Genomic DNA, 20,291 nt, shown 5'->3' on the forward strand with positions numbered 1-20,291 from the left:
CACATACACATACAGAGTACAAAATTTTTATTCCCACGAATCTCCAAGTGTGTTGTATGCTCAGTTACATTAAGAACTAATGCATCGGCACGGCAGTTAATTCATAAACTGTTTCCGTTCCCGCAATTCCCCTGCAGTGTGTGGTATGCTCTGCTGACCTTGATCAACGACGCTAATGAACAATGCATCGGCACGACGTAATGCTTTGCCACTAAAGTCATCCGAGAAGACACCTCACTTCCAAACGTATCCCCTTGCGACTACAAAATTTAATATGCTACCGTCGCAACAAAATAGCAACAAACTCACCTCGGACGCGGCTTTTTCGCCTTGCCGGTCACGCATGCTGTCGATTCTCTGCAGCAAGCTCGGCTAGGGACAAACGGAGCAAACGGTTTTCTTCCCCGTAGTACCTAAATGACGAGAAATTTTGAGCACCTAAAGTCCCCACATTTCTCTCTCGCAACCACTGCTCCTCGCGCGTGCGCAGAAAGAGCGGTGAAATCCAATTTCGATGTGCTCGTCGCAGCCACTGGCGCAGCCTTTCGCAACACACGCGGTACAATGATGATGATGTTAGGTGTGTTCTCGTACCACTGAGACATCTGGATGTGCGCTCAAATAGACACGTCTCTTGCACCAACACTGTGATTAGGGCTTATCTAAGCGGTTGCCGTTGTGTGAGGTGTTGCGTGAACCCATGCGTGAACCATAACGCTAACATACCTACACAGAATGAACACATTATTACACTGTAAGATTACATACGGGCGTGCCGGTGTGACACTCGGGCAGCCCAAGGACTGATTGAGTATTTTTGGATTAGAAGGAAACGTTTTACGTTCAAGCGCCTCGACTGATCAGCTGACAGAGAGAAAGCATGCGAGGGCGGCGATGGCAGCTAGCTTTGTCGACGATCTCATCTCAGTGCGCAGCCACCGGAGGCTTAATCTGTCCGAATTGCTGGACAACCTGCCCAAGCAACTCACCAAGGACGTCTTGCAGCAGCTGCACGCTGCCGTGCTAGAATGCGACCCGGAGTTGTGAGTACCGAAGGCGCGAGATCACGCGCAGTATTTGGTCTAGTTTCGTTTTTCTTGTGGTCGGCTTTCGTCCTTAATGTGCTCATCATTCGTTTAGCCTTCCGGCAGTGTATGCACATGTGCGAATCAAGTTCACACAGAGATGGTAATTTTCGTCTGAGGCCATGACATATGCATATGATGGCAGGCGCGCCAGCTTGACGGGCACTGCGCGCGCGGCAATTTCGGATGCTCGACGCACGAGGTTCAGCTTCCGACATTAAATATTGGTGAAAAACATCATTACAGGCAGACCTTTGCGTAATTTTCGAGCGCGTTTTATATCCGTTCAGTGTGACTCTGTTGAATATTTCTGCTGAGGACGAATTAATGCGAGTTGAGTTCTCGGAAGTGGATATATGTGTGGACTTTGTGAATGTTTTTGGTGACATTCGAGGTGACATGCAGGCAGGCCACTGACAGTGAGCAGTCTGGCGCTTGGCGCTTGACCGAGCACTTGCTCAGATCGGGTCACAGGCAGCGTAAGGGCACGACGACATACCTCCGGGACTGTTAATTGAAGTGTCTCGGCAGGAGTGGTGTACCTCGCAGCTCGCGTATACTGGCATCGTGAAACTTTGCTCTACGCAAACGGGGACGAAGAAACATACACAAGGACGAGCGCTTTCTTCGTCCCCGTTTGTATAGTGCAAAGTATCACGATGAATCGATTCCAACTAGGCCGGCTCGGAGTGATATACTGGCATTTTAGAGGGTGAACCCATCCCCACCGACTGGATCTGCAGCTGCATCAGCCTAGTGCCCAAGAAGCCTAGGTTGTCGAGCACAGCCTGTTACGCAATTACAGGCCTATCACCGTGACGAGTGTGCTGTACAGGCTATTTGAACAGGTGGTCAAATCCTGGATGAGCGCAGGGGCGGAAAAGAGTGGGCCCTTCACCTTCTGCCCCAGCCGAAGGATAATATTTTTGTTGTTACACACTGCATAGAGGTGGTATGAAAGGAATCTCGAGGACTACTTGGATGATTCCTTGACGTCACGAAGGTGTACGACAGCGTCCCACACGATCGCATGCTGTGCCACATGGCTTACATAGATATGCCAACTTAGTGGATATACCTTCTTCATCGCCTCTGCACTGATAGCTGAGTGGCCACTAGGTTTGGGGATAAGTCTATAGCCAGTGGCAGTCTGCAGAGGACTTAATCAGGGATGCCTAGTTTTGCCGATCTTATACATGTTGCACACACCAGGGCTGGAGCATGAACTTATCAAGTCTGGCATTCTGCTCAAGATGCGCTTCACGCCTGAAGGCCTGCCATAGACATGACACTGCCAGGGCTTGTGTTTGTGGATGATATTGTTCTCTTAGCCAAAGACAGACAGCAGCTCCAAAGGCTAGTGACAATATATATCTGCTGATCATTTAGCAATGCTTGGCCTTCTATTCAACCCACAGAAGTCAGCCGTCGTCCACTTCGCTGGCGAAGTAGATGTCACCTGACAGTTCCAACTGCCTAGTGGGGACAAACTGCCATATGCCGCTGAATACTGATACCTGCACCTTGCAGTGACACTTAGTAGAATGAAAGGATATTATCTCGGGCACGAAGCACACCGGACAGAATACCCGGCACACTAATCGCATTCTGCACTGACGGAGCCTCTGGGGATGCAGCCATTATCTATTAGTGTGAGAACTATCGAAGGTGGTGGATGTACCAGCTTGACTTACGTGAATGCCGTCATGTGCCTGTCAGCCTATATATACCCTTAAATTGAAGGACAGCGTGAGGTTCGTTGCCTGGCTCTGGGGTGTCATAGCCAAGTTGCAATTTGGGCTATACAAGGGGATGTCATCTGGTCCCCTTTTGAGGCCCGTGAGGCCAGAAGCAAAATCGACTTGAGTACTGGCTTCACTACATGGCTGATGACATCTTGTTCAGGTATATGAGCTTCAAGTGCATTAGAACACAGTGGAGCCGCTTTGGATGCATTGCAAACACAAGGACGTCATCACTGTGGAACCTCTCTATGACAACAGTCGCGGCAGTGCCCTTCTGTTCGAGGCTTGCATGGGGACGCTGTGCACCCTGGACTACTACAGCCAGTTTGACTGCACCCCCAAGGCACAGGCTGCTATGTGCAGAGGGTGCGGCAGCCGTGAACCAGAGACTGTGGAACATTTAGCGCTCTGCTGTGTGAAGTTATCTCCTTGTCTCAGAGAGAGCGCTACCATGTCGTAGGCTATGTCGTAGATTTCAGTAGCTCAGACTGGACCTCTATGGATAGCATTTCTAGATATTAAGGGGGCCTATGACAACGTATGCGGAGAATTGTTATGAGATGTTCTCAAGCACAAAGGCATAGATGACAATTTCGTGGAGCTGCTGAGTACAAATTGTATGGGAAGGCTGAAAGTGTAATTAAGTGGCAGAAATTCACCAAGGACTGAAATAAACATGTCCTTTGTCTCCATTGTTGTTCACAAATTACGTTAGGGGAATAGAAGCACAACTGGAAAACAGTGCATTAGGGTTTGATTTATCGTACATGCGTAATGTACAAATGGTGCAATAGAAGGTCTCCGGACTGATATATGCGGACAACATAGTGCTACTAGTGAACAATGCAAGAGATCTACAGACATTTGCGAATATGTGTGGCAACACAGCAACAAATCTAGGCCTTAAGTTTAGCACATAGAAATAGGGAGTTACGATCCTTGTTGAGATGAATAATTACGTACTGTCAATTCAACAGCAAGTCATACCCATAGTCAAGCAATATGAATATCTCAGTGTAATATGAATATTTCGTTTTTTTCTAAGACTTCTTCTTGGGCAAGTTGGTGCGATAACTTCATTCTAAGAGCTTGTGTGCCTGACATGTGACACAGGCACATTCACTTTCGAAAGCAGTGGTTGTCAAATGTGGGTCCGCGAAGCCATCTTTAGGGACCTGCAAAACCCACGCCACCCTGCAAAAAAAAAGTTTTTTTAGGGCGGGGGGGGGGGGGGGGGGAGGGCGTGGTACTGCAAGCCTTGAGGCATTGTGGCAAGGGCTGCAGAAATGTTTCCCTTTCTCCGTGAGATGGCTGTAAACCCTTTGTTGCAGTTTCTTACGACATGCGTGCGAGCATGCTTTTTTTTCATGCTTGCATACTTGAAAAGAAAATACAGAAACAGGTTGAATATAGCTGCAGATGTGCAGCTCTGCTTAAGCGTGACCGCACCACATATTGACAAGCTGTCCAGATTGAATTGGCATGTCACTTTTGTTTGACCATTCTTTGCCAGGTAGCAATAAAAGGCACCTGTCTCATGTCACACACATGTTGTGTTAATTTACACCTACCCCACGCAACTACAAGGGGTCTCCCGTCACTTCTACCAGTCCACAAAGGGTCCCCGACACATCCGTGACAGAGAACCACTGTTCAAAAGGAAATTTGACTTAAAAACTAGTGTAAATACGAGCTGGTTGGTTTTGATCAAGTATCTCAGATAATCGAAACTGCTGGACATGATTGAGAAATAGAACAAAGTGGTAGCTGTGGCTTCCTTATTAATTTTTTTGCCATGCCCTATGCATGCAGTTGTAGATATTACGTAGATGTTGACTTTTGTGTTGTGGAAGCTTGGAAAATGGAGCAACCTCGAAAAATTCCATTGTGAGAAGCACAAATCAAAGCAGGGACAAATGGAATGAAAGATGTAAGGAAGATATTCATGGTAGGTCTACCTGGCATGGGAATCAATACACTGAGTGCAACACAGGCGTTGTGCGCTGTAACCTCTGCATTTATTTTAACAACTTCAAAGCAAGGTTTTGTGTCTACTGCTGCTTTGTTTGTGCTCGAATTTTGCTACAAGGTTGCATTTCCTAGTCCTTGTCCATTATTTAACCTGGCATTACTGCACGCCTAGTTCATCTAGAACAAATTTTTTAAAAATTGCTGTCACATGAGTATAAGCAAGCTGCTGTGCAAATGCGGACTGATTTTGCTACATGTTGGCACCTAAAACAAAATCTTGAATAACGGGTAGAGTGGGCAAGATGGCAGTGGATATGAAAAATGTGATTTGCCTACTTGCCTTGGTAGAATTCAGAAGGTGCTTTTGCATTATTGAAACATGAAACTCAATGCCTGCTTGCAAAGTCATTCTGTTGCACTCGTTATCCATGCTGCTTTGTGTGCTATGTGAGTGTCACCGATTGGTTCTGACAACCAGTGTTGTTTCCATCAGCTTGTACTTAATGTCCCCATGGTGTGACAGGATCCCCCAGCAAGAGACGGCTGTCAGCAGCCTCCTGGTGGCCGTGCTGGACGAGAAGTTGCCACCAGGCCGCCGCCACCTGGCCTTGTCAGTGCTGGAGTCCCTGTGTCCCCAGTATGGCCTCGAGGAAATGCTGCTTCCCTTGCCTCCGCATCAGCTCACATTGTTTCTCCAGGCACTGCTCGCACAGGTCTGTCAAAAACGTGCCGACACATTTTTTTCCAAGTTGCAGCAGATTAACCTCATGTCTCACACATAAAAGGACAACACCTAAGCTAGTATGAAGATTGGAAGACATTTATAAGCTATTTTAATTTGATAGTACAAAGTACCGTATTTGCATGATTCTACCGTGCCCCCAATTGTAACGCACAGCTATTTTAGTGCCTAAATAACAAAAAAAAAAATAACTTGGTGCTGATTCTACTGCACACATCAAGCAATAAAACCTGAGTAGTATATGTGTAACACGTTGAAATGATCTTATGGACATACAAAAGCACAGGCACACGCACAGCTGAACCTTACTGGCTAGTTGCTTCCGAAGTTCGACAACACTTCCTTTTCTCTGTCTGCCGACCACAGAAAATCATCTTCAGTTCTATATAATGCATTTTAAGTTCCTTTGTCGCTGCCAGTTGCCGACGCATGTCTTGGGAATGCCAAACACATGTGACCCTGCCCAGTTACCCTGTTCTACTGCCGGAAGGATCGCCTTATAGTTGAAGGATGCCTTGTAATGAAAATGTCTTTTTAAAGCATGAAATGCTTTTAGCTCCCATTATCGGCGACCTTCTAGTGTCCCTGAGCCAAAAGCCAGAGCCTTTATCCAGGCACTCGAGTGAGAACACCTGGACAAGTTGCAAGAGCAAAACGAGAACGTGCGTGGGCAACTAGTCAAAATTAAAGAAAAAAATGCGGTCCCTGGCCCCCAACCCTTTGTACAGGACCGCATTACATACGCTAGTTATTGCCCAAACAAGTTACAAAAAACATTGCTTACGAGTTCTTCCTTATGTTTGTTCACAATATCACTCAAGCTGTAACTTCTAGTACACTGAAGTTTTATTTGCAATTACCAATAGCGATGTTCGAAAGGCATGTGCAGGGCACCATGCACTTCATTGTCATCTTTTGCCACTGAGACAGGGTTGCCTTTTGAGCGCCAGTGGTCCGCGAGTTCCATGGCCTGGGTTTTGCGTCGCCACGACAGATGGCACCACGCTGCATGGGGCCTCCTTCAGGCCATTTTTCTTTAGCTCGGCAGTGCACTCTGTTGTGCCGCCTTCAGCCGGTTTTCTTCTTTTAGCTGGGCAATGTCCGTATGGACCAAAACACCACATGGCATGGTGTGGTGCGGTGTGGTGTGCCGTTGCAAACATGCACTACACCCATTTTAAGATTGTGGCTAGTGTAATTTCCAACCAATCTGCTTTGCCGGTTGCCATTTTATGCTTACATCTACTCTTGATTACGAGAGAGCCAGCGATTTTTTCCATCCTGCCGCTGGACTACCTCCACAAAAGGCGGTTGAACAGAAGCACTACGACAGGCATATGGCAAACTGGAAAATGGCGACTGCAAACCAAGGTGTAAAACAATAACATCTGTTCAATGGCAGTATAGCTAACTACCTTGTAGTTAGATTTTTTTAGTGAGTATCGGTATTGTTTTTGTTTTTGAGTAGAAATAGTTACAATTGTAACATGCACATGGATTTGAATGCACCTTTTATACAACGAACATGCACAGTACAATTGTGCAAATGCAATATATCGCAATGTGATGTACCTGGCATCATTAACAATATTGTCATGTTGTAGTGGTAGTGAACAACCAGACTATGTCACAAACTATGTCACAAGTTCAATGCTTTATTGGGCAAACTTGTGCCTAGATAAACAAGTGCCACTCTAAAGCACAATGATTGCAGTGAGTGCAGGTATTGGTAGTTAAAATTTGATTTACAGGTCAAGCCCATTGGTTCCTTATACATGACTCATTGTTCATTCCAGTGTAATCATTGGTCGTCGTGTGTATTCTAAAATATGCACCATTATTTGTGTCATGCATGGAATCAGATTAGACAAGATTTGTTCGTTATAGAATTGGCAACCACATTTGGAAAAGTTTCCGTACGTGTAGGAGCGTCTCGCTTCATGCGATAACCTTGTCGCAGCGGTTCATAATCATCATCATCATCATCATCATCATCATCATCATCATCATCATCCTAGTTACGCCCACTGCAGGCCAAAGGCCTCTCCCATACTTCTCCAACTACCCCGGTCATGTACTAATTGTGGCCATGTTGTCCCTGCAAATGTCTTAATTTCATCCGCCCACCTAACTTTCTGCCGCCCCCTGCTACGCATCCCTTCCCTTGGAATCCAGTCCGTAACCCTTAATGACCATCGGTTATCTTCCCTCCTCATTACATGTCCTGCCCATGCCCATTTCTTTTTCTTGATTTCAACTAAGATGTCGTTTACCCGCGTTTGTTGCCTCACCCAATCTTCTCTTTTCTTATCCCTTAACGTTACACCCATCATTCTTCTTTCCATAGCTCGTTGCGTCGTCCTCAATTTCAGCAGAACCCTTTTCGTAAGCCTCCAGGTTTCTGCCCCATGTGTGAGTACTGGTAACACACAGCTGTTATACACTTTCCTTTTGAGGGATAGTGGCAACCTGCTGTTCATGATTTGAGAATGCCTGCCAAACACACCCCAGCCCATTCTTATTCTTCTGGTTATTTCAGTCTCATGATCCGGATCCGTGGTCACTACCTGCCCTAAGTAGATGTATTCCCTTACCACTTCCAGTGCTTCGCTACCTATCGTAAACTGTTGTTCTCTTCCGAGACTGTTAAACAACACTTTAGTTTTCTGCAGATTAATTTTCAGACCCACCCTTCTGCTTTGCCTCTCCAGGTCAGTGAGCATGCATTGCAATTGGTCTTCTGAGTTACTAAGCAAGGCAATATCATCAGCGAATCGCAAGTTGCTAAGGTATTCTCCATCAACTTTTATCCCCAATTCTTCCCACTCCAGGCCTCTGAATACCTCCTGCAAACATGCTGTGAATAGCATTGGAGATATGGTATCTCCCTGTCTGACGCCTTTCTTTATAGGGATTTTGTTGCTTTCTTTGTGGAGGACTACGGTGGCTGTGGAGCCGCTATAGATATCTTCCAGTATTTTTACATATGGCTCATCTACACCCTGATTCCGTAATGCCTCCATGACTGCTGAGGTTTCGACTGAATCAAACGCTTTCTCGTAATCAATGAAAGCTATATATAAGGGTTGGTTATATTCTGCACATTTCTCTATCACTTGATTGATAGTGTGAATATGGTCTATTGTTGAGTAGCCTTTACGGAATCCTGCCTGGTCCTTTGGTTGACAGAAGTCTAAGGTGTTCCTGATTCTATTTGCGATTACCTTAGTAAATACTTTGTAGGCAATGGGCAGTAAGCTGATCGGTCTATAATTTTTCAAGTCTTTGGCATCCCCTTTCTTATGGATTAGGATTATGTTAGCGTTCTTCCAAGATTCCGGTACGCTCGAGGTTATGAGGCATTGCGTATACAGGGTGGCCAGTTTCTCTAGAACAATCTGACCACCATCCTTCAACAAATCTGCTGTTACCTGATCCTCCCCAGCTGCCTTCCCCCTTTGCATAGTTCCTAAGGCTTTCTTTACTTCTTCTGGCGTTACCTGTGGGATTTCGAATTCCTCTAGGCTATTCTCTCTTCCACTATCGTCGTGGGTGCCACTGGTACTGTATAAATCTCTATAGAACTCCTCAGCCACTTGAACTATCTCATCCATATTAGTAACGATATTGCCGGCTTTGTCTCTTAACGCACACATCTGATTCTTGCCTATTCCTAGTTTCTTCTTCACTGTTTTTAGGCTTCCTCCGTTCCTGAGAGCCTGTTCAATTCTATCCATATTATAGTTTCTGATGTCCGCTGTCTTACGCTTGTTGATTAACTTGGAAAGTTCTGCCAGTTCTATTCTAGCTGTAGGGTTAGAGGCTTTCATACATTGGCGTTTCTTGATCAGATCTTTCGTCTCCTGCGATAGCTTACTGGTTTCCTGTATAACGGCGTTACCACCGACTTCTATTGCGCACTCCTTAATGATGCCCATGAGATTGTCGTTCATTGCTGCAACACTAAGGTCCTCTTCCTGAGTTAAAGCCGAGTACCTGTTCTGTAGCTTGATCCGGAATTCCTCTAGTTTCCCTCTTACCGCTAACTCATTGATTGGCTTCTTGTGTACCAGTTTCTTCCGTTCCCTCCTCAAGTCTAGGCTAATTCGAGTTCTTATCATCCTATGGTCACTGCAGCGTACCTTGCCGAGCACGTCTACATCTTGTATGATACCAGGGTTCGCGCAGAGTATGAAGTCGATTTCATTTCTAGTCTCACCATTCGGGCTCCTCCACGTCCACTTTCGACTAACCCGCTTGCGGAAAAAGGTGTTCATTATCCGCATATTATTCTGTTCTGCAAACTCTACTAATACTTCTCCTCTGCTATTTCTAGAGCCTATGCCATATTCCCCCACTGACTTGTCTCCAGCCTGCTTCTTGCCTACCCTGGCATTGAAGTCGCCCATCAGTATAGTGTATTTTGCTTTGACTTTACCCATCGCCGATTCCACGTCTTCATAAAAGCTTTCGACTTCCTGGTCATCATGACTGCATGTAGGGGCATAGACTTGTACCACCTTCAATTTGTACCTCTTATTAAGTTTCACAACAAGACCTGCCACCCTCTCGTTAATGCTATAGAATTCCTGTATGTTACCAGCTATTTCCTTATTAATCAGGAATCCGACTCCTAGTTCTCGTCTCTCTGCTAAGCCCCGGTAACACAGTACATGCCCGCTTTTTAGCACTGTATATGCTTCTTTTGTCCACCTAACCTCACTGAGCCCTATTATATCCCATTTACTACCCTCTAATTCCTCCAATAACACTGCTAGACTCGCCTCACTAGATAGCGTTCTAACGTTAAACGTTGCCAGGTTCAGATTCCAATGGCGGCCTGTCCGGAGCCAGGTATTCTTAGCACCCTCTGCAGCGTCGCAGATCTGACCGCCGCCGTGGTCAGTTGCTTCGCAGCTGCTGGGGACTGAGGGCCGGGGTTTGATTGTTGTGCCTGGTGGTGGTCTCGTGCTGACGATGCCCTCTCGGTGAGTGCATATTTCCCCCCTCATCTTTTAAGACAATACATACAAACATTTGTCTCGCAAACCAGATTTATTTCAAGAGAATTTTCCACGTCTCAATAATTTCTCTCATCGTATTCGAGTGCTGATTGCCGTGTTATAGTTTGTTAACGAAATTACCCCTCAAGTCCAAATATTGTAAGGCAGTTTGTCGTGTGCGTATCATGGCCACGCATGCTTATATCGCCTTTCCGTTTCTCTACCACGGTTGCGCTTTAAAACCACGGCGCTGCAAGTTTGCTTCAGAGATTTTCCTTTTTTTTCCCTCTTCTCCGCCCTTAAACTGGCTCTCTTAACTACTACACGCAGAGACAATGAAACAGCGCGCGCTTTAGATCCTATAGATGAGATGACTATTTACAATTATCATTAGGGTTATAATTATATTCGAGTGCTGATTGCCGTGTTATAGTTTGTTAACGAAACTACCCCTCAAGTCCAAATATTGTAAGGCAGTTTGTCGTGTGTGTATCATGGCCACGCATGCTTATATCGCCTTTCCGTTTCTCTACCACGGTTGCGCTTTAAAACCACGGCGCTGCAAGTTTGCTTCAGATATTTTCCTTTTTTTTCCCTCTTCTCCGCCCTTAAACTGGCTCTCTTAACTACTACACGCAGAGACAATGAAACAGCGCGCGCTTTAGATCCTATAGATGAGGTGACTATTTACAATTATTATTAGGGTTATAATTATATTCGAGTGCTGATTGCCGTGTTATAGTTTGTTAACGAAACTACCCCTCAAGTCTAAATATTGTAAGGCAGTTTGTCGTGTGCGTATCATGGCCACACATGCTTATATCGCCTTTCCGTTTCTCTACCACGGTTGCGCTTTAAAACCACGGCGCTGCAAGTTTGCTTCAGAGATTTTCCTTTTTTTCCCTCTTCTCCGCCCTTAAACTGGCTCTCCTAACTACTACACGCAGAGACAAGAAACAGCGCGCGCTTTAGATCCTATAGATGAGATGAATATTTACAATTATTATTAGGGTTATAATTATATTCGAGTGCTGATTGCCGTGTTATAGTTTGTTAACGAAGCTTCCCCTCAAGTCTAAATATTGTAAGGCAGTTTGTCGTGTGCGTATCATGGACACGCATGCTTATATCGCCTTCCGTTTCCCTACCACGGTTGCGCTTTAAAACCACGGCACTGCAATATTGCTTTCCTCTCCTTCCTTCTTCTCCGCCCTTAAACTGGCTCTCTTAACTACTACACGCCGGGACAAAGCAACAGCGCGCGCATGCGATCCCATAGATGAGATGAATACATATATATAGAAAAGCATCAGTCATAGCTCTCGAAGTATAGCCTTCCGAGCCGTTTCCTTTTTCTTTCTTTTTTTTTTCTTTGAAAGAAGTCCTATTAGGGTTATTATAATTACACGAAGGTATTTCGCCCTCGCCAGCAGCAGTACTTGAGATAGCTATTCCGGCGGCTAGCTTCCCACGCTATGCGTGTCGCCCTCGCACCTGTCTAAGCTTTCCTAGACGCTAGAGCTATACTATGCCTGCACAACCTTGAGCGATCGGAAAGCGCGTTTTCCACGCTTGGCCGGCGGAGAGGGGAGGCTTCGTTCCGGCCGCGAAGCTCTCCACATCTCCGTAAGGTGCCTGGTGGTGGTCTCGTGCTGACGATGCCCTCTCGGTGAGTGCATATTTCCCCCCTCATCTTTTAAGAGATTCAATACATACAAACATTTGTCTCGCAAACCAGATTTATTTCAAGAGAATTTTCCACGTCTCAATAATTTCTCTCGTCGTATTCGAGTGCTGATTGCCGTGTTATAGTTTGTTAACGAAACTACCCTCAAGTCTAAATATTTCAAGGCAGTTTTCCTAGTCTCTAAAGCCGCTCGAGTTCACGCTGCTCCTCTGGCGGCCATTTTTCCAAGAAATTATGCCTTCCAACCACTCAGAATCAGCAAAAATCGACTGTCGCGGACAACATCAGTACCTTTCCACATAAGTATGAGACTCGGAGCAGGAGCTATGCTGCTTGAAAGTAACCGCTGGCTTGACGAACCAACCGACTGAGCTACCTTTACGGGCAACATTGAAGGATCACGAGTTCAAATCACAAGTTATGTTCCTTTTTTTCCTTTTTTTTTCTTTCTTTTTAATGTCTTTTCCTTCATTTTATCACTGTATGGAAACCCTCCAAAAAAAAAGAATTATATATCCTCAATTATGTGTGGCCACACATGTGCAGGTCATAAATACCAGGTTCTATAGCCGAGTGCCATCCATGCGGTATAACCGAGCTCAGATTGGCCCACCTTGACTGATCAAATAGGGCACCACTGTAGGTTAAATGAGGCGTACAACTCCTGCGGGACCCGCCGTGGTTGCTCAGTGGTTATGGTGTTAGACTGCTGAGCACGAGGTCGCGGGATCGGACCCCGGCCACGGCGGCCGCATTTCGATGGGGGCGAAATGCGAAAACACCCGTGTACTTAGAATTTGGTGCACGTTAAAGAACCCCAGGTGGTCGAAATTTTCGGAGTCCTCCACTACGGCGTGCATAATCAGAAAGTGGTTTTGTCACGCAAAACCCCATAATCCAATTTTTAATTTAACTCCTGCGGGGACGGTAGAGTATCCGTCTCCAGTGCAAGAGGACCGTGATTCAAATCCCGGTGCCGCGCAATTCTCCACCGGAAAATACAAAAAAAAAACGTGTGTTGAGAAAATTGCACGAACAGGCCTGGAGTGCGGCCTGATCCCGGTGACCATAACCGGTAACGCACTCTCTCACCAGAGCAGGATTGGCCACTCTGGTGCAGTACTTGGCCACAACCTCCTCGCAGCGGTTAGCCGGTGAAAAATGGTTTCTGGAAAAAGATACACAATTTATGCGTGTCAATATTGTGATATTATGACACATAGTGAATTTGCTGATGTTGTGCTGCAATAAGTCTGTGTATGATGACGATAGCTCATAAAGAAATGGACAAGAATGCTCTGTGTATTTATTCTCGTAGCACTTGCTTGTGGCAGCTGCAGCGACTGCAGAAGTGTAGCAAATCCAGTATGTCATGATGTCATAACACACCCACCACCTGGCTACCAAAACCAAAGCTGTGCCATAGGAAGAATATTACAATGAATTATTCAGGGCATTCTGACATTTCCCTATGGTTTATTGGGTTTGGGGCCTTATTTAATGTAAGATAATGACGAGTCCATAATGTCAGTATTAGTATTTTAAGACCCTGCAGCACTGCTTCTGCAAATGCGCATGCCAAGATAGCTTTCTTAGAACTGCAAGCACTAATGAAGGTAACCTTTTGACCTGTTGCAGTCATGAGCATTTAGCCACTTTACCGTTGTCCCAACCAGAAACTATTTCATGCACTTTGGACGAGAGCACTCGTATGAAGGAAAGCGTACCATGGGGATTTATTTGTGTGTGTGTGTGTGTGTGTGTGTGTGTGTGTGTGTGTGTGTGTGTGTGTGTGTGTGTGTGTGTGTGTGTGCGTGTGTGATAACTTTATTTGGAATCCGGCGATTGGGAGGCCCGGGCCTGGGGCCGCCTAGATGGCCACTGGGAGCTGCTGCTCCCGTGCGGCTTCCTTCGCTCGCTGGACGGCCCAAAGTTGGTCTTGGAGTTCTGAGCTGAGCAGCACGGCCGACCACCGCGCCCGTAGATTTTCTGGGGAGACTGCCATTTTATTTTGGTATATTTCACATCCCCACAACATGTGTTGAAGGATGGCTCTAACAGACTTGCATAGCTTGCACATATCGCTCTCGTGTGTATCGGGGTAGAAAGTTTTTAGTTGCACGGGACTCGTATAAGTTTCTGTTTGTAGTCGCCTCCAAGTAACGGACTCAGCTCTGTTCAGTTTAGTGTGAGGCGGTGGTAATACCCGCCTCCGATTTTGATAGAATTTGGTAATATCACTAAATCTTGTTAATACATCTTTTTCCCTCCAGATTTCCTCCTCTGTATTCTCCTGACCGATGGAAGTCACTCTTTGCTCAGCTCGGCGAGTAAGACCTCGAGCTTCGCGGTGTGCTACCTCGTTGTGGTTGACTGCGGGAATGTCTGGAGTCGTATGCGCTGGGAACCAGATCAATTGCCTGCCGTTCTTCTCTGCATTGGAGAACTTTGCTTCATTGACTCTGATGATGTGCCATGCCTCAGGAGAGATCCTACCTTTTGCATAATTTCTAATGGCCGCTTGAGAATCGCTAATGATGTACTGAGCATTCGTGGAGACCAATGCTAGTGCAATGGCTACCTACTCTGCTGTCTCGGAATGTTTGGTATTAACTGATACGCTTGTAAGGGGTTTTTGGGTGTGATCTACGATTACTGCTACATAGCTATTTCTGTCTGGGTATTCAGCCGCGTCTACGAAGGTTGCTCTGTCGTCTGACCCAAAGCTTCGGATAATTTTCTCTGCTCTACTCTTGCGTCTGCCGTCGTTGTAACCTGGATGCATGTTCTTGGGTATATTTGGTACTAGGAGTTTGTCACGAATTTCTCGCGTTATCGTGCTCTTTTCCCCGTATAGATTGTGATAATTCATTCCTAGTTTGCTTAGTATATGCCGTCCCGTTTTGCTTTTGGTTAGTCGCTCTGCTTGAGATGTTTGTTGTGCTTCTATGAGTTCGTCCAGTGTGTTGTGGAGTCCTAACTTTAGCAAGGGATCCGTGCTCGTACTGATGGGAACCCCTAGCGCTAGTTTGTATGCTTTTTTTATCATGTTGTTAATTTTACGCTTTTCAGCTGCAAACCAATTGTGGAAGGCTGCTATGTATGTGATCTGACTGATTACGAATGATTGTATCAGCCGTATGATACTTTCTTCCTTCATACCTTGGTGCTTGTTAGTAATTCGTTTGATTAATCTCATGGTGTTTGTTACCTTTGTGTCTAACTTCTTTACGGTTTCCCTATTTGTGCCTTTGTTCTCGATTACCAGACCCAGCACTTTGAGCTGGTTGACTATTGGGATATTCCGCCCGTTCTTGGTGTGTAGCTTGATTTCCTCATGAGCCTTGTTTCTGTTGTATCCTTTGGGAGGCCTGCCTCTAAATGTGGGGCGGTACAATAGAAGTTCAGATTTCTCTGCAGAGCATGTGAGGCCTGTTCCTATGAGGTGTTCCTCTACTGTGTTAATTGCTGTCTGGAGTCGTTGTTCTATTGATCCGTCGCTGCCATCACAGGTCCAGATAGTAATATCGTCCGCGTAGATTGTGTGATTCAGGGACTCTATGTGATTTAATTTTTCGGGGAGTCCCATCAAGACGAGATTAAACAGCATCGGCGAGATGACAGCGCCTTGCGGCGTGCCGGCCCCCCCTATGTCGATCTCGGGCGACTTGAGCCCTCCGACGGAGATGACTGCTTTCCTATCTGATAGGAAGCTCTTGATGTAGTTATACGTCCGTTGCCCTAGTCCTATTCGTTCGATGTTTTCCAATATGGTTGCGTGGTTGGCATTATCGAAAGCTTTTTTAAGATCAAGGCCCAAGATGGCCCTTGTCGAGCGCGTGTTATAATCGATTATCTGATGCTTAAGTTGGAGCATCGCATCTTGTGTCGAAAGATTTTTGCAAAATCCTATGATTGTATCTGGGTATATGGTATTATCCTCTAAGAAGTTGTCTACTCTGTTTAAAATTACATGTTCCATTAATTTTCCGACGCAGGATGTTAGGGAGATTGGTCTGAGGTTGTCTATCTCAAGCTTCTTGCCAGGTTTTGGAATGAGCGTTATCGTCGCTTTCTTCCATTGAGCTGGCACTTCTCCCTTTACCCAACACTCGTTTATGTATTCTGTTAGTTTGGCTATCGATTCATCATCCAGGTTCCTGAGAGTCTTGTTGGTTATACCGCCCGGGCCTGGGGCGGATTTGGTGTTTAACTTTTGTAGGGCCGCGCGGATTTCTGCCTCTGTGAGTTCCTCGTCTAATTTTGCGTTTGTATTCCCGTTGTAGCTGGGATAGATGCAAGGGGGTGCCTGTTTTAAGTATTTCTGCTGTAATTCATTGAGAAATTCCTCTTCTGTACCCTCATATGCGTGTATTAACTTATTAATGGCTTGCATGTGATTTTTCTTGTTATTGTCATGGTCAAGCAGGAACCTGAGCATGTGCCAGGTTTTGCCGGTGCTTAATTGTCCGTCCATGGAATTACATATCTCGTCCCATTGTTGTTTGGTCAATTGCTTAGCATGTTCTTCTATTTTTTTGTTGAGGAGTGCTATGCGCTTTCTTAACTTTCTGTTATGCTTCTGACCGCTAAGTCTATTCTGAAGCGACTGCTTAGCTTCCCACATGTGGAGAAGTCTGCTGTCGCATTTATCCAAGTTAGATTCAGGTGGTGCTATTTTTGTGGCAGCTTTGACGTCATCACTGAGCTCCTTAGTCCATTGTTCTATGTCTGCGATTGATCGTTGATGTGTCTTCTCTCGCGTTCTACGAAATAGTTCCCAGTCTACTAATTTGATCTGTCGTTCCTTGGGTCTATTCGGCCCTTCTCTGACGTGTAACTCCAATATGCGGTGGTCACTACCCAAATCTTCCAGTGTGTTGTGCCACGTCGCCTTTTCAATATTCTTGGTAAAGGTTAGGTCTGGGGTTGTGTCCCTGTTTAGCGCCGTGCCTACTCTGATTGGAGTGGCGGGGTCTGTGACAAGCGTGAGGCCTAATTCTTGCGAGTCGTTCCATAAGTCCCTTCCTTTTGCTCTGGTATATAAGTATCCCCACGTGGTGTGTGGGGCATTAAAGTCTCCTCCTATAACTACCGGATTTTCTCCAGCAAGTCTGAGTGTTTTCTGGAATAGGTTCTTGAATTTGTGTTTATGTAGCATGGGGTTACTATAAATGTTGAGAATAAATAAGCTACGTCCTGTCTTTTTTTGTGGGATGAGTTCCAATAGAATATCGTCAATGTGCGTTATGCCTGTGTTGTGCTGCATGCAAGTTATGTTTCTTTTTACCAGCGTAGTTAATGCCCTGGTGTCCCCTTTGGCATAGCCAAAAGATCTGTATCCTGCTAGCTTTGCAATCCCGTGTGTTTCCTGCAGAATTATGACGTCCGGTGTATCCTTGTCTTTCAAATACTGCTGCAAAACTGACTTTTTGTTTTCGTAACTTCTACAATTCCACTGCCATATCCTGAACCCTTCTTTAGCGCGCCTCATTTCGGGTGCGACCATGGGAGGGAGACGGGAGGTTGGAGAGAAGCTGATCTTATATAATTAGGTGGTTGTGAAGTGGGTAAGGATTGTGGTGCTTCTGACGCAACAGAGAGGAGTCCATTACCTGGTGACTGGTTTGCCTCTAGGATGTCTAATCTACTCATAATTGCTGCTATTGCCTTAGCCATTTCATTCATCATTTCGTCCCATTTTTCATTTGACTTTTGTATTTCTGCTAGGCTCTTTTGAATATCGGCTAATGCTTTATCTACCACTGCGTTATCTTGTTTATCACTGATGGCTTGGGCCTTGCGTTTGAGTGGAGGGGGCTCATCCCCTTCGTCCATCTTATTGTCCGGGATTTCAAATGGCTCTTTCGTGCTCGCGTGTGGAGTGGAAGTTACCAGATTTATTTGGTTTTTTCCTTCCTTGAGAATTTTGATTTCATCGCTCATACGTGCTAGCAAAATCCTCAACTGCGCGTTCTCGTGTTTTAGTTGCTTGATCTCGTTATTAATGGCAGTCTCCCCACCAGCCCCCGGGCGCACGCCGTCGACCACGTCTGCCCAGCTCACCGTGTTAGTCTGGTTTGCTGAAGAGGATGGCCTAGTTCTGGACCTGGATCTGGATCGTGTCCCCGGTGTCCTGGAGCCGGACCGGGATAAGGATCTGGTGGTGGATGGAGACCTTGTTCTCGATCTGGAGCGTCGTTCCCTGGCGTTTAGGAGGCCAGGCGTTCCGCGAGACTCTGCTCTGTCTTCTCTTGAGATAGCGTCTTCATGTTCTTCTTGTCGTTCTCGTTGCAGTCTGTGCCATTGTCTCTGTTTAACGATGAAGGGCTTTTTGAATTTGGCTTTGCACGTCTTGTCTGCGGTCAGATGGTCCTCGTCGCATAACTGACATTTGGGTTGGCACCTGTGGTCTTTATCTGGGTTTGATGTTCCACATCCCGCACAAATCTTGTTGTCAGGGTTGGGACATACATCTCCTCTGTGTCCAAGTCTGTTGCATTGGTGACAGAAGTCCACTTGTTTCCTGTACAGGGAGCAAGGGAGTAGCGCTGCCCTGTATCGGACGTACGTGGGCGCTTTGTGTCCTTCAAAGAGCACAATCACTGTGGTGGTATTACTGAGTCTCTTTGCTGCTATCGCTGTTGGGTTTTTACTCGTAACCACCGCTGCTGTGATGTCTCTTGGGCCCTCGTCGAGTGGGATTCCTCTGATGACTCCTTTGGCCGTCATGTCAGGCGCTGTCTCGTAAGCATTGGTCTCGTAAAACTTGTCTTGAATCTTGATACGTGCTACTTCCTGATATTTGTTTGCACGCTCTTGATCCGAGGTACTGACGATGAGGATATTTTGATAATTGTTGGGGCAGACAATGTCCTCCTCCCTTTCGTCTCGAGGAATACCTGCCGCATCTTGTACCGCAGCTGTGAGGGGAACTATACCGTGCTCGGATTATTTGAGTCCTCCACGCGGTCTGATCACAATCTTGTAATCCCCTCTTGGCAAATGTGGCATTCTGCTTGCCTTGCATATGTGCTCTAGCCTGCCTTTCCATGGGTTATTGTTGCGCTTGTTGAGCCGCTTCGGCAACAAGGTGCTCTCGCGATGTTGGGAGGTTCGCCGGTCTGATCTTCTGTGTCTGACCTCCTTCCATCCCTTGCTTGTATCCATTTCTTCCTGGGATATGCTGCGCCCCTCTATGGTGACTTCCATCATTGAGAAAATGATCGGCAATTGTTGAGGAAGCCGGCTCCGGCGCGTGGCCTCGCGGCTCTCCCGCCACGAGGTGCGGCCAAAATATTGTCGTAGAGGCTTGAAAAATGGGAATCCCACCTGGTTTTCGGTATCCACTTGTTCCTGGGAACGAGGTGCGTCCATTGGCATGCAATAGCTGGTGGCTTTTTGGCGATTTGCGCTAGAAGAACATTCGTGGAATACGGAGCCGACGTGATGTGCATCCGCTCCCTCCGGCTTCTTCTTCTTCCCCGGGGATTTATTTAAAATTTTTTTTTTTATTAACAAGGACCTTGTACATACAGCACCCAACCAGCAACACAATGTGGGTGATCATCGCAAAAAACATTCCTTTAGTGTCCTCATTGCTGCTTTCATCTTCACTGCTATTATCTGAGGATATTTGATGGCTTTCTGAAGGCAGAATAGTACATTGCTCCTTTTTACTAAAATTACATTAAAGTTTGCATATTTTTAAACACTGGCTAGAGTTGGCTGAGGCACCCTGTACATATATAAAGTCAGCAGATTCTTTGCGCACGCTTTAAGAAATTCGTATGCGAGAATGGCGGCGACTTCCCTGCATGCATTTTACAGAAAAAACTCAATAGACTTAAGTGAATCTGAGGGTAATAATCTGAAGGTAATAATCTGAGCACAATCATATTATAAAAACAAGTCAGTGCGCTACAACACCAACACTCTGGAACTAACGTTGTCATACAATGTATACATTATATTCTGAGTAGGGTATTTCTTCAGACGACTACAGTTTAAAAAAGTGTGAAGCAGTGAGTATGTATATGATGCAGATGTCATGTGCCA

At 45.9% G+C, this 20,291-nt stretch overlaps 1 protein-coding gene across 1 annotated transcript in view; it reads left to right on the top strand.

The window, feature by feature from the left end:
• Positions 1-617: 617 nt before the first annotated feature.
• LOC142590257 (AP-5 complex subunit zeta-1-like) overlaps positions 618-20,291 on the top strand; it is a 61,891-nt gene continuing 42,217 nt past the window's right edge. Inside the window, exons 1-2 of the mRNA XM_075702199.1 lie at positions 618-1,043; positions 5,325-5,514. Of these exons, the coding sequence (XP_075558314.1) occupies positions 895-1,043; positions 5,325-5,514 (339 nt within the window). The 5' untranslated portion in view covers positions 618-894. The remainder of the gene's footprint in view (positions 1,044-5,324; positions 5,515-20,291) is intronic.

Source organism: Dermacentor variabilis, chromosome 8 (assembly GCF_050947875.1).
Source record: "Dermacentor variabilis isolate Ectoservices chromosome 8, ASM5094787v1, whole genome shotgun sequence".
Classification (NCBI taxonomy): Eukaryota; Metazoa; Arthropoda; class Arachnida; order Ixodida; family Ixodidae; genus Dermacentor; species Dermacentor variabilis.